Genomic DNA, 23193 nt, shown 5'->3' with positions numbered 1-23193 from the left:
AATGTTAACCCGCAACGCTTGAGGTCAAGTAAAAGGCGTTTACAAAATCGTGCACTTGGACTTCTTCTTCTGCGTAGCGACCGGGCGAGGGTTCAAGACGGCACTAATTCCAGGTTAGCTATTTACTCTGACACATTGGCACTGAAGAATCCTCACCGAATAGCCTCATCGAAAACGCTCTTCAGATTTCTCTGTGTCAGGGCAGAGCACTCTAGGTACTTGTGTGCCTTGATCTCCTTGGCGCAAACCAAGGCCTGATCGTAGGAAACGGGCTCCATGCGCTTTTGGCGGAGGGACTCGAGGGTGTTGGGGTCCTCTCTCAAATCCAACTTGGTGCCGACGAGGATGATGGGAATGTTTGGCGCATGGTGGTCGATCTCGGGGTACCACTGCATCAAATTAGTGCTGATCTCCATGTGGTGGTGGTGGTCGTCGTGGTGCAGGATGCCGTACCTTGGCCTTGACGTTGTCAAATGACGGCGGGCTGACAATGGAGAAGCAAATGAGGAAGACGTCGGTCTGGGGGTATGAAAGCGGCCGCAGTCTGTCGTAATCTTCCTGACCAGCAGTATCCCAAAGTCCCAGGCTGATCGGCTTTCCATCAACCATCACACTCGCCGAGTAGTTGTCGAAGCTAGAAGCTCGAGGTCAGATTGGAACTCCATCATCAATCGACATGCAGAATGCTTACACGGTAGGAATGTACTCGCCGGGGAAGGCGTTCGTTGTGTAGGAAATAAGCAGGCATGTCTACAAGATGGATTAGTCGCGAGATGCCGAGGGGTATGATGATGGGAGCAGCTTACTTTTCCGACAGCACCGTCACCTGTCACCACGCACTGCAAGATCACAACACCATTAGCGATTCGCTCCTTCCCAACTATCGATATCAGGATGATGGGTGTCGCCAAGCGCGACGCACCTTCAACGACTGGACTCCTGGCTGAGCCATTTCTGTGATATTCTGAACGATGTGTAGTTGGATTCCACGACAGTCGTTGATGCGAATAGAGTTCGCAGGTTGGGTTAGGAGAAGCGGCGGCGAATTGGAAATCGATCCGAAATGGGATTCTGCAAAGTCAAGTGTGACACCAGGTTGGAGGGACAAGGAGAATTGGCGAGCGTTTGGATTAGGCGGTGGTTGCTCAGATGTGTGTTTGGTCCTGAGGAATCGCAATTATGGGTGTGGTATAGAGAGCTTTGGTATAGTATGGTACGATGTGGGCGGCCTGGGCTGGCGACAAGCGTCGTGTCGTGTCGCGTCGTGTCGAACGGACAAAGCGGCAAAGGAGATTCAGGTTCCAGGTAGCAGGAGCGGAAGGAACGAGGCGAGAGCAGGAGGGTCTAGACGACGAGTCTCTGTTTGACGGCAAGGTTAGGGTCGGATACAGAGCGAGGTAAGGTAGGCGAGAGAAAGAGTCAAAGGGTATGAGAGTGTGAGGTGAGAGTTTGGGACGTGGGTATCCGTACAGATGGAAGTGAGCAGAGTTGGCGTAAGGTGGCAGAAGAAAGCGAAGCAGGCACACTGCGCGGCAGCAGCAAAAGACGACTGGAGACGACTGGAGATGGGGAGTCTGAGCTCTGGTGGGTTCCGATGGCTGCATAAAAAGTCGAGGTCAGAAATGTTTTGACACAGCGGAAGGGATTAGTGCCGCAGGAGGTGAAGCTGGAAGGGTGATAACGGTACCCTGTATATCTAACCTTCTTCTCAGGCAAAGAAAGTGGGGATGGGGGCAATTGGGAAACCTGAGGGAAGGGAAGTGGAGGGGGTCGGGGTGGGCACTGGGCACACTGGCGCTGGGCAGGCGGTTTAGAGTAGCAGTGCGGTAGGGTCGTCGTAAGGTCCAGGGAATGGAAGGAAAGGTATGAGGTGAGGTGGTGAGGTAAGGGCAAGGCAAGGTGAGGAGAGCCCGAGAGCAGTGCTGAGGTGGAATGGGAATGGCTACCTCAGTAACTTGGTCCGACGTAGGTAGTTAGGTAGGTACCTTTTGGTACGGGGTCTGTCTGGTCTTGGGACAGGGCAAGGGGGGAGAAGCCGACGGGGGTGTGTTGAAGGTGGTGGGAAAGGGAAAGCGTTGGACAACGGGAGAGGAGTCTGAGGAGACGAGTATCCATCCGTACGGATGGGAGGAGAAGGATGAGAGAAGAGGAGCGAGCCCGAGGACAGCCCAGACCAGGCAGGACAAAACACTCACCAGGATAAGGTAAGATGCAATGAGAGACAGTCACCAAGGCAGTGTGCTGTACGCAGTATTGGTACTGGACGGATCCAGATTAGAGCAGCAAGGAAGTCACTGCTGATGGGATAGGGATTCAATGTTTCGAGGTTGGCGGCTACTTTACTTTTGCTGTCAGAGGTGGGAGTGTGTCCCGGCCGCAGCAAGCTACAAAGAGTGTTGAAGAGAACCTGAAGACGGGATGGGATGTTGGGTTGTCACGTTGTGTGAGTTGAGTTTGAACAACAAAGAAGACAAGAGGGCGGTGGCAGTGGAAGCAGCCGGCCGTGGCAGTGAGCGATATCGAGGCAAAGCACGATTGACTGGAGATTTCAAGAGATTGGTTATAGTGGATTGGGAGAAGATGGCGGGTATTGCCAACGATGGATGATGGATAGGTACAGAGAAAGCACACAACGGCTAGGTAGGTAAGGTACAAACACAAAGTGACGAACAAGCAATAGAAGTCAAGGCAACGGAAGGCAAAGGTTTGGCAAGATACGAGGCGAGTGAGGTGAGGATGAGGCAAGAAGCGCTGAAAACCAAGGTACCTTTGGTTAGGTAATGTAAGGTAAGGTACCTTGCTCCCCCGACGTAGGTAGAGAGCGGTAGAGAGGTACTTACACAGATAACCAGGCGCGGGTTTGGGAAGGAGGGGAAGCCGAGGGGGGCATATGGGTGGCACGTACCGGTGTGCGGTCTGCGATGCGATGCGATGCGCTGCAGTGCAGTGCGTCGCGGGCAGCAAGGAGCTCCTGGCTGCAACAGTTTCGGCGTCAACGTGCTTTACCTTGTAACGACCTATTGACCAGTGATCCCAATCCAATGGGAAAGCGGCGGCAAAGAGGGCAAAGAGTTACAGGTTCGCAATATCTGAGTTGGGGGTCCTAGGTAGAGTTGCCAATGGAGAATGGAAGCAATGCGTCGCGATCAGACGAAGACTGACGGACTCATTACTGGACGGTAGTAGATCAAGGTAAGTTTGGCATAGCAGATGATTGATTTGATTGACTGGATGGATCTGATGGTGTGCAAGGTGAGGCGAGAAGGATGAGACCAGCCGGGCGCGTGTGGGAGGTCACTGGCGGTTCACAGGCCCAAGGGAGAGAACTTGAGGTTTGCACGAAGTACCTTAGGTAAGGCACCGTGCAAGGTACCAGTGGACGCTGCACTGCGTTTGAAGGTGTTTGAAGGCGCGGGATGGATTTGGGACTTGGAAAGGAGGACAGGCTGGATTGGGTGGTCAAGATCCGGCAGGCGGGCACGGCGCAGGCCAGTCAGCGGCGGAATTCTTCGGGGGGTGGACGTTGGACGGTGGACGGTAGGTAAGATGTGGGTTCTGAATTTCTGGTGGTCAATATTGGTCGGGTCCCGTCTGAGGACGAAGATGAAGATGCGAGCGAGATGGAGTATCTTGTCCTTCCATTGTAGGTGTTAACCTTTGAAACCATGCGGGGATTGTCTGCCGACAGACACTAAGGTAGATGGTCGGCGATGATGTAGGAGGTGCCTTCCCACGCTTGCTTGCTTCCTTCCTTGGAGGCGGAAAGCGAGTTAAGGAAACGGGAGGCAAGAGCAAGTTCTTACTCTCAAGGAAAGAGAGGCTGGTGTTGGGTCCCGGACTGGGTCTGGATCTGGATCTGTCTGGATGGATGGATCCAATACCTACCGATACTTGTGGTTGGCGGCGGTGTGGGTGGTCCGTGTTGACCTCTCACCTCCGTCGTCGGTGGTTGGTGCTGCGATTGGCGCTTTGCTGTCGGCGGGGTTTTTTTGACGGGCCACTGGCAGATGAGGTACTCAGAGGTACGTGCAACAAACACCAACCACTAAGAGCGGCTCATGACGATGCCAATGTCGTACCTCGAGGAATGAACCGAACTCGACCTGGACTCTGCCTGGGATCGTCACGGGAATGAGACGTTGATAGGGAAACAAGAAAACTGTTCAACCTTTACGGACACATAGGTAGCTAAGCGATGGCGCCGCTACTTTGGAACCAGAACTTCACTCTGGAAACGCGATGACCTTGACTAGGGATGCTATCCCAAGAAGCCAACCCAGACGAATGGTGATGCCTGAACAAGAGCGCAAATGTGTCAAGCGCTAAACAAACGTCAAATCCATGGCGCATCGTGTTACCTACTTGATGAGATTGGGTGCCGCTGGGACCTGCTCACTATCATGTCGACTCGACACGACTCCTCTCATCCGATCAGTCGTTAAGGTAGGTATGACGATGACGATATCTCCAACATGGAGGCGCGTATGCACCGATCTGATGTATACGAAAACTCTACTGGTCCATTTCACGATGTTAACCAGGAGTTCTAGCCGCCATTTCATATCACGGTCACAACGGGGCAATGCAGAAGTCACTCATCAACTCTAACATCCGCTCGCTTTGTCAAAAGCTCCATCCATCTCTTTCATGGCTTGAACAGTGAGGTAAGGTAAGCTCGGAAGGGAAATCAAGGTAGGTATGTACCTCGAATGTCACCACTGACGGTTCGTGATGAGCCAGAGCTAAAAAGTAGCGCGCACAGGGAGCTCTCGCGGCATCCCAGGGGAGCCTTGGTTAATCCCTGAGGGCCCCGTCAATGTCCAATATTCAATAATCGCACCGGCCGACCGTCCATTTTCTCACTTTGCAATTTGGATCATCGCATCGGCCATCTTTCCCTCCTTGGGACTGTTCAGGAGTAAATCATCAGAAAATCAGGTCAGTCCGGCCTATTACACCGTCAGGTACGGATACGGATACAGCGGGCCACCTTTCCTTCCCTCACGAGCAACTTCTTGCCGTTCTCCTCGATGGACGCGTGCTTTCCTGAAGAAACGGAAGGCTCTCTCATTTCAACGTCACCTCACTGAACAGGCAATAGGAAACTGAAAGGGAAGGAGACACAGTCAAGGGGTGGAAGGGCCTTCGACTGTAAAAGTGGACACATACTCTCAAAACGGCTTAGCCCCGGCCCGTCCATCGAACTGGGAGGCTTTGCGAAACTTGCCAGGGGCCGGGTCACGATATCTGTCAATCGCGGCAGCCTCTAGGAATCCAGTTAGCCACTGCCAACCTGGAGCCAACTCTCCTGCCCCCCCACCACCACCAAAGGTCTTTGCTACAGACTACGGATACTGAACCACGGGAGTAGGTCGCTCTCAAGACGCGACCTGAGGTACCTACGCAGGCGTTGTTTCCCTTTCCTTTGTGACGATGATTCGGGTCACGCCTCCTTTGTTTCCTGTCAATCTCCATCTAACCGTCTCCATCACCAGTCTCGTCTCGCCTTTCTGACGCGCTGTGGCTAAAGTATTCCACAATCCACACACACTCACTCACACACTAATACGCAGTACGGAGTACGGGATACACACACTCACACATGCAAGAGAAACGTCCGTCCCCTTCGCCGCCCGCCCGCCCGCTCGCTCGCCCCAGAATGAGAGTTCAGGCGCCACTTGACGCACGTCTTGTAACAAACTTCTGCCTCTGATGGAACACTTGAAGGAACGTTTTGAAGCTCCTTCTTTTCGCCTTCCAACCCGTCCACCCGACCTTGCCGACTCGAACTCTCACAAGGAGTACCCGGCTCTGGCGCTGATCCATCTAACTGGACATGCGCATTCTCACTCACATCCACATCTTCAAATCCATATTGTCATATCACACGCTACAGATTATAGAGTATCCGTATTACTGCTCCGCAATATTGAGATTGACGAGTTCGAGGCGAAAAGGCGCCTAGTCTGATTCGCCGAAATTGAACGGCCTAGCGCTGGCATTGAATTCGGCGACCTATCGGTTCACATCATCTACCCTCGCCTTGACGTCAAAGGACACAGATATTGAGCCGTCTTGATCCACCACCCTCGAGGGCTTCTACATTGAGGAAATGTCCACTTGCCAAGTAACTCGCCGTTCGACGTTCCAACAGACCCACTGGCATAGGCCTTTCAGGACCATCAGACCAGAGCTATCCATATGTTCTACACTGACTGACTTTTTCTGATCTCTATCACACTAACCCGTCCTATCTCTTCCTTGTCAGACACCTCCTGTCAAGTCAAGGAAACACGGGTCAGATCATTGACTTCCTTGGCGACGAGTACTTTCAACCCATCAACTCTTGCGTTGCGGCCATTCTTAATATGCTGAGGAAGAGACCCTCCGGACCTTCAACCCGGCAAGGAATATAAGTCGCTGGCTCTTGAAGAACATTCGTCGAAACGCTCGACAAGTGTCGCTTGTTTCCCGTCACAAACCCGGTCCAATCCGCCGCACGTCGCACAGATCGCTTCTTCACATGTAACCGTACCCGTTTCCCCATCGTGCCCGGTTACGCTCTCTAGCACACGGACGCCATCACATCACCTTGTCAGATAGCTTGACGCACGGGATCGCCGGCAAGGGCGAGCTGGGTCTGTCTTCACCTCACCCAGTCGCAGGTGAGGCTGTGAGCTTCAAGATGCCCGTCGACTGTATCTGTTCCTTGGATCCGGTTTGAGACTTGGAATGCAACACGACCTTTTCCCTCTCAAGAGCCTAGAGGAACATGGCCTCGTCTCGTTTGATACGGGGTTAACGACCAGTAAGAAAACCATGGACTGCTGCACATGCTAGTCTTCCAAAAGGTTACGGACTAGTTCGCAACAAGCTGCGAGAACTGGCCTGCTACATCCCTCACCATGTCTTCCCCGCTTGCAAACTTACGGCCAAGCAGTCTTTCGCCCTCGGAAGCATCCGTCGGTACGCTGATAGTCGGTTGGCTGCCGTCCGCGCTATAGACGCCATCCGCAAACGCCTGGGGAAAGTTCTCCATCGCGATGGCCCTGGCTTCCTCCATGGCTACATGCCTGCCCAAGAGGAAACTCTGCTTGCCGGATACCGATGGGGACAATGCATTTACATGTGCCGCAGCAACGTCGTCGACGGAGATGAAGTTGGAGAGGATGGGCGTGTCGCTCTTTCTGCCTCGTAAGTACTCGAGCAGCACGCTGTTTGACCCCGAAAGGAGCGACTCGGCTGTCGTCGATAGCTCGTCGCGGCCCCAGATCCACGCCGGGATGACGGAGATGAGGTCGAAGTTGGTACTTGTAGCGTGCTCCTTCACCCAGGCCTCCGAAGCACTCAGGGCGGCGATTTTGCTCGCGCGATAGGCTCCGAATCCGGATCCGAACGGGGCGACCGGTGTCGCCACCCGGGATTCTCCATCAATGGCCGGCCGGTCTAGGCCCTGGCCCATGAAGCACTCCATCGGAATGACGGCCACGATCGAGCTCGTGACGACTACGCGCGTGAGGGTGTTTGTCGCGTGACGTTTGGCGCTCTCGAGGAGACCGAGGACGCCGGCGACGGCGGGTTTGACGTACACCTCCTCTTCCGTTCCAACGCGCTCGTCTTTGCCGAAGGTGGGCACGGGGGACGCGCAGTGAATGATGTACGTCACGCCCTGGACGGCCTCGTCGTATGCGCCCGGGTGGGAGATGTCGGGTACAATTGTCCAGGAGAGCTGGTCTTTTGATGGGTTGTTGCTTTTGATGCTCGGCGCCGCGAGGATCTTGTCGATGCCGGCTCTGGATCTCACGGCGCAGCGGACGCGGAAGCCGGCTTCGAGGGCGGTGATGAGGGTTTTGTAGCCTACGAAGCCTGTTGCGCCGGTCAAGAGGATGAGGTTGTCCGTCATAGTGTGCGTTTGGTTGTTGGGCGCTATGATGTGAGGTGATTGTTAGGTGGATTCTAGTTGGTGATGTAGTTCATCGCAGGCCGCATTCATTGCCTTCGGCGACGGATCACGTTGATCTTATATCTCTCTTATCTCGCGATGTTTGGAGAGATGACCTCCGCAATCTAGACAATCTATAAATGTTCTCCACCTCGGTAGACAGGCTGAATGCGAGGTCGGAAGTTCCGTGATAGAGCGGGTGAGCATTATCCAGACACCAGTCGGGATTTGGAAGGCCTAGTTCGAGCAGACCCTGGACTGCCAAAGGACGATCATCGACCTCAGTATTCTGCCTCAATGACAATCGAGATTGAAGGCTCCCGCAATGATCCGCGGATGGCATGTGAGGGTTGAACAGGTAAAGCAGGCCCTGCACTCCGACTCTCTAAGACACATTAGGCAGCACTTCATCGAAACATCGATTAGGTCCTTGGGAGCAGATGCTTCCTTGCAGCGAAGCAACCCTGGTTCCCAGAGCATAGGCGAGGGCGTATATGACCGAGCCCGCCGATGCTTCTACACTAGCAATAAAAGGGTCATCTGTACTCGTGGCCCGAAGGCAAGACAACTGTCGTTGGTTTGGATTCCCAGATCCTACCGTTCGCAGGCAAAAGGAAGAAAGAAATACGTTTGGTGGGGATGAACGAAAGCTCTCCTACGCGTTCGTGAGCCTGTACGACATATGCTGATCACGGAGGTCATAATAGCATTCAAATAATGCCTCGCACTTTTGTGAGTATATTCTTGGATGAATATTTGAGCTGTGACTAGTGGTAATTTAAGAGCGTTGGTTGGGGTTAATAAAGATTGTGAGCTGGTACTTATCTTGTTGTGAGATAGTAGGAAATGATGCCCGAAGTATTGACTCTATATAGAGATTTGTCGTCACATAACGTCCCTGGTACAAACGTCTCATATTCAATGACTTCTATATACTATCTCTATCCTTTGTTAATGAAAAATCTTAATTCCTACCCAAGCAAGTGCCTTGATGTGGATGAACACTTTGCTATGGTGTCATATTGTACCTAGTGTCGATTCTACAAGGAGGGAAATAGTTCCAGGCTCTAACTCTAGCTCCCGCCGCCATTGCAACTCGGTATCCCAGTGTTGATGGAAGCTAGTCTAAGCTTTTCTTAAATGAAAAAAAGGGCGTTCACTGTTTCAAGAAGGGCGGGTATTGATAGACTTATCCCGAGATTATTCATCGAGGAAGCTATAAGTAATAGAGAAGCTGAGGAGAGGAAGGAGAGAACTATGAATTGCCTGAGGTGGGATAATTGAATACGAGCTCTGCTCAAGGAACAGACACCCGCGAAACCATTTTATATCAGAAGACCCGAGAAGCGAGAGTTGCTGCTCAAGGTCGTTGCTCGATGGATGCCTTGCTAGGGACACCACGAGAGAAGGCCCTGGTGAGGACGGCCACACTGGAGGCTCTAGAGGAAAGCAGAGACAGATGTCAGGCAGACAAGCGTCCCTCAGGAATGCAGACAACCATCACGATCGGACCTCGGCTGAGGGCAAGGCCGGGAGGAGACCAAGAACCCTGTTGCCAATCAAGGGGACCATCGAGTATGACATTCAACCTTTCAGTATTGGTGAGACCCTGCGAGACACAACAGTGAGCATGACGGTGTTGCAGCTCCTATTAATCAGTACCACGGCGAGGGCCGAGGCAGAATCTCCCATGCAAGTTGATTTTTACAAAGCCGTCAAGACAAAGAAGAAGGAAATGGCATACGCCGCGGACTCAGGCGCCGTGGAGATCATGGGCTCTTAGGGATGGAAACGCCTTATATAGGAGTCCAAAAGTCAACACTCGTGTGGACATGACCTGCGAGAATCAATGCTCGTTTTTGAAATGCTCAAGTGGCAGGACTCGTCGATGAGGTTAATTTTTGGCCGTCTTTCCTGTGGACAGTGTAGCTGTAGGAACCCCCGTGTCCCGTTGAAGAACCGGCGAAGTGGGGCCGATATACCGGATATCTAAAATGGTCTGTGCGCCAATCTGCCTTTTTGATGACATCCGCCGCACCTCAGTAGGCGCGTCGAGTGTCGCGTCTTCCCAAGGTAAAGCTCCGAGACAGTGGGGGGCACCTTGACGCCGCGCCCACCTCATATCACCGTCGACAAACTCCACACCACCCGTGGTCACTTCGATCGCTTTTGCGACAGATTAACGTCGGCACACTGCAAGCCCGTCCGGCGACCTGATTGTCTCGCGACAGGACGATCACGTCCCAACCATCACCACGTCCTCCCAACGCAGATCCATACCAACACCCTGAGCTTTCCGAGAGCACAAACACCACAACCAAACCGGCGCACGGCGACCCCGTCGCAAGCCAAACCCGCACGATGTCCTCCTCACCAACATTCACAACCCCCCTCAACCCGCGCCTTGCAGCAGCCGCCGGCGCAGAAGACGACGACCCCCTCTTCTCTTCCGCCCTCGACACCGTAACCCCGAACCGCCGCGCCCTCAGCCTCGACCCCCCCTCCAGCCGCGCCTCCCTCCTCCCACGCACGCCCTCCAACAACAACAGCAACAACCCGCTACGCTCCTCCCTACGCAGCTCAGCCGGCGGCTACCGAGGCCTCTCCGCCTCGGGCCGCCGCTCCCTCGCCGCGACGCCACACGCCCGCGCAGCATACCGCACAATCGACCAGCGTCGCGCCGCCGCGCTGACGCCCGGCGGGAACAAACGCCGCGAGAGCTTCCGGCCGCGGAGGGAGTCGCTGCACGATGTCCTGCGCGGGTTGAGTCGCGTGGTGAAGCACACCACGCAGCCCATCTCGTCGTCCTCGTCGCCCAGCGATGTCGGATCGAGAGCAACGGGGCCGAGCGCGAGTTTGCCGATACGGACGGTGAATCGGAGGGGCACGGTGTACGATGACGACGACGACGATGACGAGCTTCCGATCGATAGGCCGCGGTTGTCGTTACCGCTCGACGTTGAGGACGACGACGAGGACGAGCTTGTTGCGCCTGAGTTGTCGCAGATTGATGAGAATGCGACGATTGAGTTCCCGCGCCGGGCGTATGTGGATCAGCCGTCGCGCATGTCGTTGGGGAGCGCGAGGTTGAGCGAGTTTAGGAATTACGGGGGCCTCGACGACGACGATGATGATCGCGGGGAAGGGTTCTTTCCTGCGTTTGAGGTTGGGGCGTTGGACGAGGAGGGGAGGGAGCCGGAGGATACGTTGGACAGGTGAGTTTTGCGGCTATATCTTAGCGGTGGCGAGGGTTCATTACTGACGGAGTGGGAACAACAGAGCTGAGGAGGAAGATTTGAGGCGGCAGACTCTGGCTTCAGCGCGGGACAGCGATTTCGGGTTCGAGGTGCCTGTTGACGCGGATAACCAGACGACATTCATGATGGCGGTGGACGGGCAGAGCTCGCCGGCACGACCGCTGCCCGAAATCACAGACGAACAGCCGTCGCTTAACATTGCGCCGGTAGACGACGAGCCAGCGGTCCCGCTGGACGAGGACCTGGGTTTCGGCAACTCGTACTACGACATGCGCAGCTCGACGCCCATCGAACCCACCGAAGCGACGCAAGGAGGCCTGGACGGACAGACGGAGGTAAGCGCCACGCAGCAGGAGCAAGAGCAGAGGCCGCGCAAGACGAAGCGCGGCGTAAAGTTGTCAAAGTACAACGTGGAGTACCCGTCTCTGCCGCCCGCTGTGGTGAAGCGGCTGGCCAACACGTTTGCCAAGTCGAGCGGCATCGGCAAGACCAAGATTAGCCCGGACACGCTGGCCGAGATTCAGAGGGCGTCGGACTGGTTCTTTGAGCAGCTGGGCGACGATTTGTCTGCGTACGCGAAGCATGCCAAGCGCAAGACTATTGATGAGAGTGATATGCTCACTCTCATGCGAAGGTATGTCTTTTCTGGTTTTGAAGTTCTCGCTATTCGAACTTTGCAGGCTCCAATTCAGGGGTATCGACAGTCTTTTGAGGGCAAGGGGGTTTCCCTTTTTATATCCACAAGCTTTTTGTTCTTTTGGTACAAATACAATGGTGTCTAATATCCTTACAGACAGCGCCAGACTAGCTCGACGACGACCCCCTTTTCACTGGCACACAGACACCTGCCCCGGGAGCTGTTGCAGGAGTTGAGGATGCCCAAGCCGCTGCCACCGGCGGAGCCGAGGAAGAAGCGCCGTCGCGTGACCGACGGCGGACAGGAGGAAGTGACTTGAACAGGTCGACTTGCTCCCACTACGACTGCGATGTTGGTCCCTTCAGTGAGGGAAAACCGAGCAAATCCTTACCAATGCTTATTCATGCGCACCTTTCGCGCGGTGTCGGTTGGGGGTTTCTTTACGACCATCCACAACATGATTGAGGTGGCGAATGCGAGACCGTACCTGTCGGATGTCAGTACCGACTGTGGTAGAGGCATCACGGAGGGATGAATGATATACGAAGCAGGGATTGGTCGGACTTACCATGTGAAGATGTACTGGGCATGGTTGTTCCGCAGATTCACCTCCGCGGCTCTGCCAATAGGGATACCCTTAGACTTGAGGTCCACGATGCGGAAGAACTCGTGCTCTATGAAGAAAGTCAGTATGAGTATGAGCTTTGTATCTTGTAGAGCAAGCCCCCAAGAAGGCAGCTCAGATTCCAGGGAAACAAGGAAATAGGCCACAACATACCTATGGTAGCCTCAATCCAAACAGGCTGACTCCCCGTCAGCTGCGCCATCTGGTGCACATCAGGAAAGAAAAACTCCCAGCGATCAGGTCTATTCTCAGGCGTGAACATGTTCTTCTTCCACGGCTCCCGCAGCAACCCCTCAACCGTGACCTCCCCCCTGGGCAGCGCGCCAGGCCTCCGCCGCTGATCCGCCATCTCCTTGCTGATCCACCCGCGATTCACCAGCACCGTCGTGCCCTCCCCCTCCCTCTCGAGCGGCGTCACGACCATGTACCCCTGCTCGCCCTCCCACATGCGCGGGCCGATGAGCATCTCCTTATCGTGGCGGAAGTGGCCCGTGGCGTAGACGCGGCGGTAGTCGAAATCGGCCACGGCATCCGGGTCGATCTTGGGCGGGAGCGGGAGGGGGTCGCGGACGAGACGGTCTTCGAATTTGGCGATGAGGTCCGTCTTCCAGCCGAGGCGCTGGACCTGCCATGTGCCGAGGGCGAAGGCTGTGATGGGGATCAGGGCGAGGATGATGAGGCCTGGGCCGTGGCGGTTTCCTGCGCGGACGAGTTCGGGGGGGTTGTCGACTATGGAGTGGAAGTCGGGGGCTGGTTCGGAGGCGCGGGCGCGGGAAGTGGTGTGGAATTTACGGGCTGTTGGTGCGCGTGGTGATGATGGTGATGATTGCGCTGAAGGGAATGTTCTTGGACGGGCGATTGAGCGTAGGCAGGTTTGCGCCGCGGGGCCTGGGGCCCGGAAGAGCGCTCGTGGTAAAGGAGGCAGCATTGCGAGGTTCGGGGCTGGTTGATTGGTGGTTCCCCCGGTGGTGATGCGGGTGGGAGGCCTTCTCAAGTGAGAGCTTGCCGGCACGGATGATGAGGTCAGGATATTTCGGTTTTTTGGGGTCCGGCCGGCCCGTTCTAGGGTACCTGAGCAGCGAGAAATGCAAAGCGCATGAGCTGGGAGCTCCAAAAGCTGCAGAAGCAACGGGACGTACCTCAGTGTGGAGTGGCGTGGAAAAGGTGGGGGCGACGCCAATAGGGTGGCTCGGTGTCCGCCCCCGGAAGAGAGGGATACATTGGACTAAGGCAAGGTCCCCTGGCGCCGTTCGCAGCTACACGGACGACACTTGTTCCTTCGTCATCTTTGAGCTCCTGGATATTCATCAGACGACAAGGCAATATCGCTCAATATCGAAACGAAGAGCGGCCGTGGAAAAATCGAGAATAGGCTATAATTGACATCTTGAAAGCTTTGGTGGTTAATCTCAAATCTAGGTTCAGCATCGTCCAAGATTGAGCTCCACAGCGTCCGTATCCCTCTTCTTCTCAGGGCAACACTCAACCCTAAACTTACAGGCTTTCTAGACTCAACCCAGAGAGAGATTGTTAGAGACTTACATATATCCTCATCATCATCATCATCATGTTCTTCACGGGAGGTCTGCAAGAGGGTATTGCCACTGCACTTCAGCAGAGCAAATGCGTCTTTTGCTTTGTCACAGGTAAGCTCACATCTCACAGCTCATGCGCATGCCATAAGACCTTTTACTGATGAGACGTAGATGAGGAAGCCGAGAGCCAGACTTGGGAGGATGAGTATCTAACAGAGAGCTCGGTACGTGTTTGAGCTTCCCACGATGAAGACACCTCGCCGCAGGGGCTAATGACTGGACCAGATTGCGACTCTACTTCAAGACGAAGCCGTTGCGCTGCGCCTGAAGAAGGGATCGGAAGAGGCGGGCTACCTGGCCGCCATCTTTCCTCTGCCCAACACACCTACCGTCGTCGTGATCAAGAATGGCGACCTCAAGGAGTACATCGTGGCCGGCACCAGCAAGGATGAGTTCGTCAGGCGCATCACAACCGCATTCCGCGGCGCTCAGGGCCAATCACCAGCCGCAGCAGCTCAGCCCGCGGCAGCCACTCCAGCACCAGTCTCAGCTTCCGCACCGGTCGCCCAATCCACCGACGACCTCTACGACGAGACCCCGTACAACCCTCCCCGCGCCGCCGTAGCCGGCCCCGTCACCACGGACCAGCAACCCGCGCGGCCCGGCACCTCCTCCTCCAGCCCGCGCGGCCCCGCCACCCCAACCCAAGAGGAAGACAACGCCGCCACCCTCCGCGCCGTTCTCGCAGAGCGCGGCGCCCGCCTGGAAGCCCAGCGCCTCGAGTCCGAAAAGAAGGCAAAAGCAGCCCGCGCCGCGGCGGCGGAGAAGGCCGAGACGGACAACTCCAAGCAGGCGGAGCAGACGCGCAACCACAAGGAGGCCCTGAAGAAAGCGCGCCAGGAGGCGGCCGACGAAAAGGCGCGCATCCTGAGGAAGATTGAGGACGACCGCGCCGAGAGGAGGGCGAAAGCCGCGGAGCGCGCTGCGCTTAGGACCCAGGCTGCGTCGCCCAAGTTGGGGGAGGTCGCGGCCGCGCTGACGAGGTCTGAGTCGAGTTCGCTTGCGCCGTCGAGCTCGGCCGCGAGCGGGATGACGGCGCTGCAGGTCCGGCTTCTGGACGGGTCGACGATCCGGTCGCGGTTTCCTAGCGGGAAGACGCTTGGCGGGGAGGTGCGCAAGTGGGTTGAGAGCGAGCTTACGGGTAGCGGGAACGTCGGGGAGCCGTTCCGGTTCAAGGTTGTGCTTGCGCCGCGGCCGAGCAGGCTTATCGACGACACGGAGGAGGGTAAGAGCCTCGCGGAGCTGGGGCTGTCGCCGTCATCGACGCTCGTGCTGGCGCCTGTTGGCGCGCATGTTGGCGCGTATGCGGGGGGTTCGTCGTTTGGGGAGATGGCTGTGACGTTTCTGTTGCTGCCGTTGACTTTGCTGCAGTGGCTTTGGGGGCTGGTCTCTGGTGTGTTTTCTGGGCTTGGCGCGAGGCGGGCGGCGGCTGAGGAGCAGGGTGCGGAGCCGGTTACGGTGAGGGAGCAGAGGAAGGGCAAGTTTTCGCAGTTTGCGAATCCCGATGATCGGAGGGGTGATCATCAGCTTTACAATGGCAATTCGGTAAGGTTCTTTCCTGTCTTTCCCTGGAAGAGGGGCCGGGGGATGATGTTTGAGGTGTTAATGCTGACATATGATAGCTCAACTTTGAACCGCGGCCGGATGAGAAGAAGGACGAGTAAGGGGGCCGGGCTGTATTGCAACCACGTTCAACATCACAACGCATGAGATGAAGCGCAAAGGTGGTTTAACGAGTGGGAATGTCATGTATTGTACACCGTCGGGAGATGTAGTTCTTCCTCAATGGCCCATCTTTCAATGCTTCCGCCAATGCAAAAATGCCGTTTGAATCCCATGAAAGCTCCATGCCCCAAGTTTGTTTCTTTTGTTTTGCTTTCCCGTTTTCCCGTTTTTGACTATTAAGTTACATATAACACCACCCCTACTGATCATTCAGTCAGAGGTGGCTCTTCAACACGCCGCGACGACGCCCTTCTCAGACGGAGAAAAGGAGCGTCTAGTACTGGCTGGCAGCAGCCTGGCAGGCCTTGAGCTGCTCGAGGTACCAGTTGCAGATCTGCATGTTGCCGCCGTGCTCGTCCATGCACTTTGTGAACTGCTGGGTGGCGCCGGCGCAGTTGTTGCCCCACTGCTGGGTGGTCGAGGACTCGCCCGAGGCGACGGGGGAGTTGTTCTGGGGCGCGGCCTCGGCGGGCGCGGAGGAGCCGCCGCCGAACATGCCGCCGATGGCGTGGCCGATGGAGGAGCCGATTGCGACGCCGCTGTTGAGAGAGCAATCACGTTAGCCTCTGGTTCTTTCTTGAGATTTCTCTTTTGAGGGGATGATTGTCGAGGAAGGCGGAGAGTTCCTTGAGCTAGGGGAAGTCTAGATGTCTCCTCCTGCGGGTGTAGGTCTTTTGTAGGATGGGGTACGTACGCAGCGGTGCTAGCCATCTGGCCAAAGAGGCCGGGGCCCTGGGAGGGCGCAGCGGCGGCGGGAGCAGCGGGTGCCGCGGCCGGGGGAGCGGCGTGCTGTTGGGGGGGAGCGGCCATGGTCGTTGCCGGGCGAGTCTGGGTGGGAGCGGGCTTCGCGGCCGAGACGGTAGGGCGCGAGGGGGCGCTGGGGCGGCCGGCGGAGCGTTGGCGAGGCATCTTGGTAGGGTTTGTGTGTGTGTAAAGGACTCGGGTGAGATGAGGGTGGTGTGGTTGGTAGCGTTGATCGTGACTTCGTGAGGTGAAGGAGCGGGTGGTGTTTTGAAGAGAGCAGAAATGCCGGGTGGATGGGGAGGGAAGTCGGCAGAAGTTATGCGCCCCGGGGTTAAGGTGACAAAAGCTGTAGAGGTGCCGTTCGGCGTGAGTTGCAAAGCTCGACGGGCCGGGGATGGGTGGCGAGGTGTGGCCAATCAGGGGAGGGCGAATTTGGTCGTGGTCAGGAATTGGGGAAGGGGTCCTTTTCTGGTTAGGTGGATATTATGCTTGGGCGTCGCGGAGGATAAGATATATGTAGTAAAGGGGGCGTGTGAAGTAGTCACAGTGGCGATGTTGTGGTCTACTTCTAAAGGCGAATTCAACGTAGACAATGTTGACGAGGGATCGAAAAGTCTTTGTTCATTACTTGATATTCATATCTATCTCGGGGGTATCCTTTTTCCCAGTGTGCAAAATAATACTGCCACTCCAGTCCATGAGGGTAATCTCTAACCAATGTTGACCTACTTCCGTGTCATGGCGCAGTAAGGTCGGCTGTGGTCTTAATGTGCCTAACATGGTATCAGACAGCCATGCAAACCTCAAACTCGCAGCATCTCTCGTGGCTCGGAAGCGTCTAACTGTTTCGTCGATTCTTCCTTCATGTCCTGTGACAGCCAAACGAAAATCTTTTTTGTAAGCGGCATGGTGGACGCTCATCAAGGTCTTCACGCAAGTCCGCTCTCAAGACTTGTTCTTGTTGGAGCTCTTCCTTCTTGAGTTCCTCTGCTTCTTCTCCGGGCCAGAGGAGCTGGCGGACGGCGACTCGGGAGCCGGCCTCTTGGTCTTCTGCATCGAGTTGAGCAGCGCCTTGGCGCGCTCCTCGGCCAGCTTCTCCTCCAGCCTCTTCTTCAGCGTCTGGTCGTTGCTTCCCTATGGCGGTTGGTCAGTTTTGCTTGCTCAGGTCCGGACCTTCTCCCCCCCGCAAATGCGACTTACAAGGTCCGCTTTCAGAATGCGCGTCGCGGCTTCCGTGTTGACCGTCGTTGTGCGCTGCGCGGGTGTCTCCTCTGCACCCTTGATCTTTCCAAAGTACTGTTGCACGCGCTTCAGTTCTGTCATGACCTGGTGGTCCTTGGCGTCGACGCCTTGAAGACGGAGTGATGCTGTTATCACGGTTAGTCAGGGGGGACAACGAGAAGGATATATGTTTGCTGTATAAAGGTACTCACAGAAGAGAAGAGTCTCAATGGCGTAGGCAGTAAGAGCGTACATCTTGGCCTTGTCGAGCAGGGGAAGCTCGTTGGCCATCTCGGGAAGGTTGTCAATCAGGGGCTTGAGTGCATCCTCAAGAGAGTCGATGTGAGAATCGAGCTTCTTCAGGTCGGAGGTCATGTCCTTGAGCGCCATGACGGTTGATGTCGATGTAGTTGCGGAAAAATGAAAATTGATAAGCCTGATGTGGACAATGGACGTCGTTCTTGGTGAAAAGCAACAATTGTGATGGGTGCGATGGATGTAAGTGAGTGCCCGTTGCTAGCTCCTTCTCATCGATGAGACTGGTCGATGAAAATTCAGAAATCCGAGCGTTGAAGGATTTGCATGCATTTAACGAGGCGCAGGGATCGCCGCGAGCTCGGTGGGTCGGGTTCCTGCCGGCCGGGATTCTACGGCTACCACCTACCACGCGCCAAATTTTGAGAGAGAATCTAACGAGTGTCCCCGTCATCCACACCCATCTCAACGCCTCCTTCTTGCGACAAAGACAAGGCCACACGCTCATTAACCACGAACAAGAACGCCTGTAATACCCGAACACCGTTCCCAACAATTCCGACGACGTACTATACTATTATCGAGTCGTTACAGCTATAACCGCTTGAGACCGCGCCTCAACCCTCCCCTTAATGAGCATTGCGCAGTGATTTGCGCCGAACCCTCGAAGCCTTCATCGTGGCAGGCACTCTGGCAAGCCTCCCGAGACCGCGGCTCTCCGCGCGGATACCCAACACACATACGATATGGAGGACCGGTAGCGCCTCCACGGGCCGGGGAGCCATCAGATGTGTGTCGATCGATAACAGACTCGGTCTTGGGACGGGAGCAGCGCCGCCGCAGGGCATCGCCCCTGGAAGGGTGGCACCTAAAGAGATGGCAGCTACGGTTCCTGGAGGCACAACTCTGGGTGTGCCGGGCCAGACGAAGCAAAAATTCAATAAAGTACTGGGTCTACAACCCGAGCAAAACGAAAAGGAGCTATACGCCATCTTCAGGGCGGATTCAACGTCACGATTCTACGTGCCGGCCGTCATGATGGGTCACAACTCGACGCCGCCACCTTCCTCGCGTACGGTTCACGTTCTCGGAAACGACGAGCGATCGCTATTTCTGTCACACGCTCTGCACGGCATTTACGACTCAGTGAAGACGCTAGACATACCGGCCAACACACCATATCGGGGCATTGCCGGAAACCTAGGCACCAGGAAGAATCCAAAAGGCTGGATCGAACCGAATGCCGCATTAGAGACGTCGCCAGAAGTGGAGAAGGACGATACACATATCAGCAACCTCGTAGTGGCCGGGAGACCGAGCGAGAGCATTAAGCTGCTCGAAAAGGTTAAGCACCGGATCGACGACCGGACGGCCGTCTGCTATGTTCAAGACGGACTCGGCGTCGCGGAGGCGGCCACGAACCGAGTCTTTCCGGAGAAAGATAAGCGCCCGTCGATTATGCTCGGACACATGACGCACTCCCTGGCATTTGACCGAAAGGCAAAGTCTGTCAAGGTGATGACGCCCAAATACGAGACGGCGCTCGCCGGTGTGCGGCCCTACTACGGCCCCAAAAAGTCTAAGCACCTCTCGACAGATAGCTGGCTGCGGACACAAGGGATGATGAAGCAGTTTGCGTCGTCGGACCTCCTTAAGGCGAAAGGTCTGGCCCTCGACAGTTGGATGAAGGTCAAGATCCCGTCGCTCATGTTCTCGGCCGTCTGCGACCCTATTTGCGTCATGCTGGACTACCGCTACAATGAGCTCATCTACAACCCGACTGCCAATAAGCTCATCAATCAGCTCCTGAACGAGATCGCCGACGTGGTTGCGCGCATGCCCGAGGTCAAGAATTCGCCCGAGCTGCAGAGCGTCCTGCGGGGGGAGGGCATGCGCAAGGAGATTATGGGGAAGCTTAGAGGGAAGGGGTCCGCGCCGAGCAAGATGGCGTTGCAGATCCAGCGGGGCATGTTGACGGATATTGACTATTTGAACGGCTTCTTTATTGAGAGGGGCCGTAGGCTGGGCGTGAAGCTGCCGGCGAACGAGATGGTTGTGGGCATGGTCAAGGCAAAGCATAAGGCGCAAGTGGAGAAGAACCGGTCGTACATGCCCTTAGAGCTGACCTCGAGGAGATGAATGAAGCGGTCGACGGCTGTACGACTGGATGTCTGTGTGTATTTTACTTGATGGGCGGTATTAGCATTGTATGACTACATTCAAGCACAGAATCTAGACATTTTAAATATTTGATCACATATATTGAAGATTGACATAAATACTCATGTTAAAATGAAAGATAAGTTGATCTCTTGTGCTGGCCTCCATGGTTAATATTTGGTTGGTACTGCACGTCGTCATGAAATTTGTAAGGCGCCCAAAAAAAGACCCCAAGCTCCCACCCCGCCAAAAACTTGGACGTCAGGCAGATCAGAAAGAGCCCCGCGTTTCTCTGACCCAAACAACCTAACCTCCACCTTACCACTCCGCGCAAACATACGCAGACTAAATACCCGCAATCATGGACGACTCCGAACTGGAACAAGTACGCAAATCACACCTTTTCTATCGACAGAGCGGTTGAACATCGGGGACTGACGCAAGCGACTACAGATCCGCAAGGCCCGCCTCGAACAGCTCAAGGCGCAAGGCGGCGCGGGAGGCAGCTCCGGCGGCGGCGGCGGCTCGAACAAGCAGCAGCAGCAAGAACAGCGCCAGTATGTTGTCCTTGCCCCTCGTCTCCCTTCTCGAGGCGCCTAGATCCCCTCAATCGCGACCGACTCCCATACCATCCCGACCATACACACTCTCTCTCCCCTCTTTCCTCCGCCCACCACGAAGAAAGAAAGACAAAGACATCAGCTAACCCGGCGTCCACCGCAGACAACAAGAACAAGAAGCCCGCCAGCAGATCCTCAACCAGATCCTCCACCCGGAAGCGGCGGACCGCCTGGGCCGCATCCGCCTCGTCAAGGAGCAGCGCGCGCAGGACGTGGAGAACAGGCTCATTATGCTCGCGCAGAGCGGGCAGCTGCGCAGTAAAGTCACCGAGACGCAGCTCAAGGAGTTGCTCGAGGCCGTGGCGGGGACGAAGGAGGAGGAGAAGATCGTGGTGAGCAGGCGTAAGGGGTGGGATGATGACGACGATGACTTGTTGGATTTGTAGGTGCAGTCTGCAGAGTCATCAGGGTAAAGGGTGGTCCATTCTAAGCATGAGTGTTCTGTTCGCAGTGTGTAGGGGGTCTCTCGAAGATAGTCGCTGCCTCGATTTTGAGTCCTCTGGCGCGGAAACTATGAACCTACGTCTGCTGGAGGGGATGCCATGCCGGCGTTGAAGGGCGTTTATAATGCATTACTGCAAAATGTAGCAGATTGGCTTCTGTCCGAGTGGGATTTCCACCAGGACTCTAAGGTTACCAAAAAAATCAAACAAAAACTATACAATATCTGTACAAACCCCGTGTCTATACACAATACACACAATACACCACCCCCTTCTCAAACCCCATTCAAACCCTCTTGCGCCCTCCTCCTCTCCTCTCTCTCTTTCTTCCGAATCTCCCTCATATTAGGCGGCCTCTCAATCCCCAACTCGGTCCTCAACTCATCAACATCCCTCTCCAGCTGCTCCTCCCAGTAGACGTTAATCACCTCCTTCGCCTTCATCCCATTCTTCACCGCCCACGGCCCATAAATCTCCCTAAACCGCTTCCTCTCGCCCGCCTTCATCGTCGCGTAACTCAGGACCGCGAACCCCGTCATCGGGATCAGCGTATTCGCAAACTCGAACGCCTTGAGCGCCACCTCGCCCTCCCGCACAATCGGCAGACCCGTCAGCGCGTGGAAGAAATCGTGGCACTCGCGGTACCGCTGCATCACGTACGCGCACTCCGGGTCGTCAATGTACCGCACCGCGGGCCTCGTGTCCGGGCTCACGCCCTCGGCGTCCAGCCAGGCGACGTAGGCGCGCCCGACGCTGTTGTCCGGCATGGCGCGCAGGCGGGCGAGGTTGAGCGAGGTGGATGTGATGCGGGGTCGGTCGCGGAGGATACGGCGGCCCGTAGGGTCGGACAGCATTGCGTCGCGGAGGCGGTAGATGAAGTAGGGCGTCGCGGTGGTCTCGCCTACGGCGGCGATGAGGTCGGCTCGGTAGGGGCTTAGGAGGGACCAGATGCCCGCGCCGAGGCCGAGGGCGGCGCGCTCGATTTTGGTGAGGGGGACGTGGCCTGGGTAGTTTGGCGGTGGGCGGATTAGGACGGAGAAGGGGCGGCGCGAGGGGATGGAGGAGGAAGAGGAGGGCGTCGTTGATGTGCAGGCGGCGCAGATGGCGGGGAGGGCGCGGCGGGTTTGGGCCGCGGGGAGGGTTGCGAGGGCTTTCATTTTGCTGGTTTGTTTGGTTTATGATCTTTGGGTTGGTGGCATGCTGTTGGATGTCGTCGGGAGGTTGAAGATTGTGGACGAGGGAGCCGTTGGGAGCTGTCGTGAGCTATTTGGTCAGTCCGGAGTTGAAAGTGGTTCGATGACCGGAACACTTTTTGGAAGCTCGGGGCAGCTCCATTACCTCACCTCGGCGACGGTCCCCCGAGAATTTGGACAGCTAGGGGTCCCGTAGGTCGGATCGGGGAGTCGGTGGATACTAGCGCCGACCTTTCCGATTGGCAATTGCTGCCCGCTGCTGTACATTTGTTCGGCAGCGATTTAGGTGAGCATTTTGGTGGTGGGACAGGGCCTGCTGTTCCAGATCGTTGGAATCGCACCCCGGCGCATTTGATTCGTCCCTTCAGCTTTAAGGTGAAATTCATCTAAGCTTCGTCCGTCCCATCAAACTTGACGCTTTCACAACGACAAGACTCTGCTGCCAACCTTCTATCGTCTTATTCTGAGGTATCTAGGTTTGAGCGCAACTCCGAATTCTCTCAGAAGCAGAAATACTCAAAATCCGGGCCTTCAGGACTTGCATATCTCAGTCTCATTCAAACCTGCCGATGGTTCACGAATGAGAGAATCGCTCACCCTGCCGGTATAAGACTAAAGGACTACACCTCATGAGGTAATTGCTCCTTGATAAACCTTGACCTTTTCTCACAGAGACTGCATTTGACTACCAAGTTGTCAAGTCGTACTTGAATCAGCTTTCATCACTTTTCTAAAATACCCCTACCTTTGCCTCAGCCTCCACCATCTTATCCAAT

At 55.7% G+C, this 23193-nt stretch overlaps 11 protein-coding genes across 11 annotated transcripts; 5 read left to right on the top strand and 6 right to left on the bottom strand.

Annotated features, from left to right (window-relative positions):
• Positions 1-39: 39 nt before the first annotated feature.
• CABS01_10621 (Ras family protein) lies at positions 40-952 on the bottom strand (the record flags this gene model as incomplete). Its single annotated transcript, XM_060543976.1, has 6 exons — positions 40-103; positions 157-389; positions 454-634; positions 692-750; positions 807-839; positions 923-952. The coding sequence occupies 6 exons, from the start codon at positions 950-952 to the stop codon at positions 40-42; spliced, it is 600 nt and encodes a 199-aa protein (XP_060399178.1).
• A 5907-nt stretch (positions 953-6859) lies between these two features.
• Positions 6860-7903, bottom strand: CABS01_10620 (reductase; the record flags this gene model as incomplete). The annotated part of the gene is made up of 1 exon (XM_060543975.1): positions 6860-7903. The coding sequence occupies one exon, from the start codon at positions 7901-7903 to the stop codon at positions 6860-6862; it is 1044 nt and encodes a 347-aa protein (XP_060399177.1).
• Positions 7904-9401: 1498 nt separating this feature from the next.
• On the top strand, positions 9402-9725 carry CABS01_10619 (uncharacterized protein; the record flags this gene model as incomplete). Its single annotated transcript, XM_060543974.1, has 1 exon — positions 9402-9725. The coding sequence occupies one exon, from the start codon at positions 9402-9404 to the stop codon at positions 9723-9725; it is 324 nt and encodes a 107-aa protein (XP_060399176.1).
• Positions 9726-10303: 578 nt separating this feature from the next.
• Positions 10304-12155, top strand: CABS01_10618 (uncharacterized protein; the record flags this gene model as incomplete). Its single annotated transcript, XM_060543973.1, has 3 exons — positions 10304-11157; positions 11222-11833; positions 11993-12155. 3 exons carry the CDS (start codon positions 10304-10306, stop codon positions 12153-12155), a joined length of 1629 nt encoding a protein of 542 aa, XP_060399175.1.
• A 68-nt stretch (positions 12156-12223) lies between these two features.
• CABS01_10617 (SURF1 family protein) lies at positions 12224-13389 on the bottom strand (the record flags this gene model as incomplete). Its single annotated transcript, XM_060543972.1, has 3 exons — positions 12224-12323; positions 12405-12510; positions 12615-13389. 3 exons carry the CDS (start codon positions 13387-13389, stop codon positions 12224-12226), a joined length of 981 nt encoding a protein of 326 aa, XP_060399174.1.
• A 639-nt stretch (positions 13390-14028) lies between these two features.
• CABS01_10616 (UBX domain-containing protein) lies at positions 14029-15720 on the top strand (the record flags this gene model as incomplete). The annotated part of the gene is made up of 4 exons (XM_060543971.1): positions 14029-14107; positions 14168-14220; positions 14282-15601; positions 15679-15720. The coding sequence occupies 4 exons, from the start codon at positions 14029-14031 to the stop codon at positions 15718-15720; spliced, it is 1494 nt and encodes a 497-aa protein (XP_060399173.1).
• A 335-nt stretch (positions 15721-16055) lies between these two features.
• CABS01_10615 (CHCH domain-containing protein) lies at positions 16056-16690 on the bottom strand (the record flags this gene model as incomplete). The annotated part of the gene is made up of 2 exons (XM_060543970.1): positions 16056-16320; positions 16476-16690. 2 exons carry the CDS (start codon positions 16688-16690, stop codon positions 16056-16058), a joined length of 480 nt encoding a protein of 159 aa, XP_060399172.1.
• A 780-nt stretch (positions 16691-17470) lies between these two features.
• Positions 17471-18136, bottom strand: CABS01_10614 (Sas10/Utp3/C1D family protein; the record flags this gene model as incomplete). Its single annotated transcript, XM_060543969.1, has 3 exons — positions 17471-17659; positions 17726-17892; positions 17959-18136. 3 exons carry the CDS (start codon positions 18134-18136, stop codon positions 17471-17473), a joined length of 534 nt encoding a protein of 177 aa, XP_060399171.1.
• Positions 18137-18877: 741 nt separating this feature from the next.
• On the top strand, positions 18878-20140 carry CABS01_10613 (uncharacterized protein; the record flags this gene model as incomplete). The annotated part of the gene is made up of 1 exon (XM_060543968.1): positions 18878-20140. The coding sequence occupies one exon, from the start codon at positions 18878-18880 to the stop codon at positions 20138-20140; it is 1263 nt and encodes a 420-aa protein (XP_060399170.1).
• A 382-nt stretch (positions 20141-20522) lies between these two features.
• CABS01_10612 (uncharacterized protein) lies at positions 20523-21167 on the top strand (the record flags this gene model as incomplete). Its single annotated transcript, XM_060543967.1, has 3 exons — positions 20523-20546; positions 20615-20718; positions 20885-21167. The coding sequence occupies 3 exons, from the start codon at positions 20523-20525 to the stop codon at positions 21165-21167; spliced, it is 411 nt and encodes a 136-aa protein (XP_060399169.1).
• Positions 21168-21499: 332 nt separating this feature from the next.
• On the bottom strand, positions 21500-22381 carry CABS01_10611 (coenzyme Q biosynthesis protein Coq4; the record flags this gene model as incomplete). The annotated part of the gene is made up of 1 exon (XM_060543966.1): positions 21500-22381. The coding sequence occupies one exon, from the start codon at positions 22379-22381 to the stop codon at positions 21500-21502; it is 882 nt and encodes a 293-aa protein (XP_060399168.1).
• Positions 22382-23193: the final 812 nt, after the last annotated feature.

Source organism: Colletotrichum abscissum (assembly GCF_030869225.1).
Source record: "Colletotrichum abscissum strain IMI 504890 chromosome Unknown Scaffold_27.1, whole genome shotgun sequence".
Classification (NCBI taxonomy): Eukaryota; Fungi; Ascomycota; class Sordariomycetes; order Glomerellales; family Glomerellaceae; genus Colletotrichum; species Colletotrichum abscissum.
The sequence above is the reverse complement of the archived record's forward strand: the minus strand, read 5'-3'. Positions and strand labels throughout refer to the sequence as shown.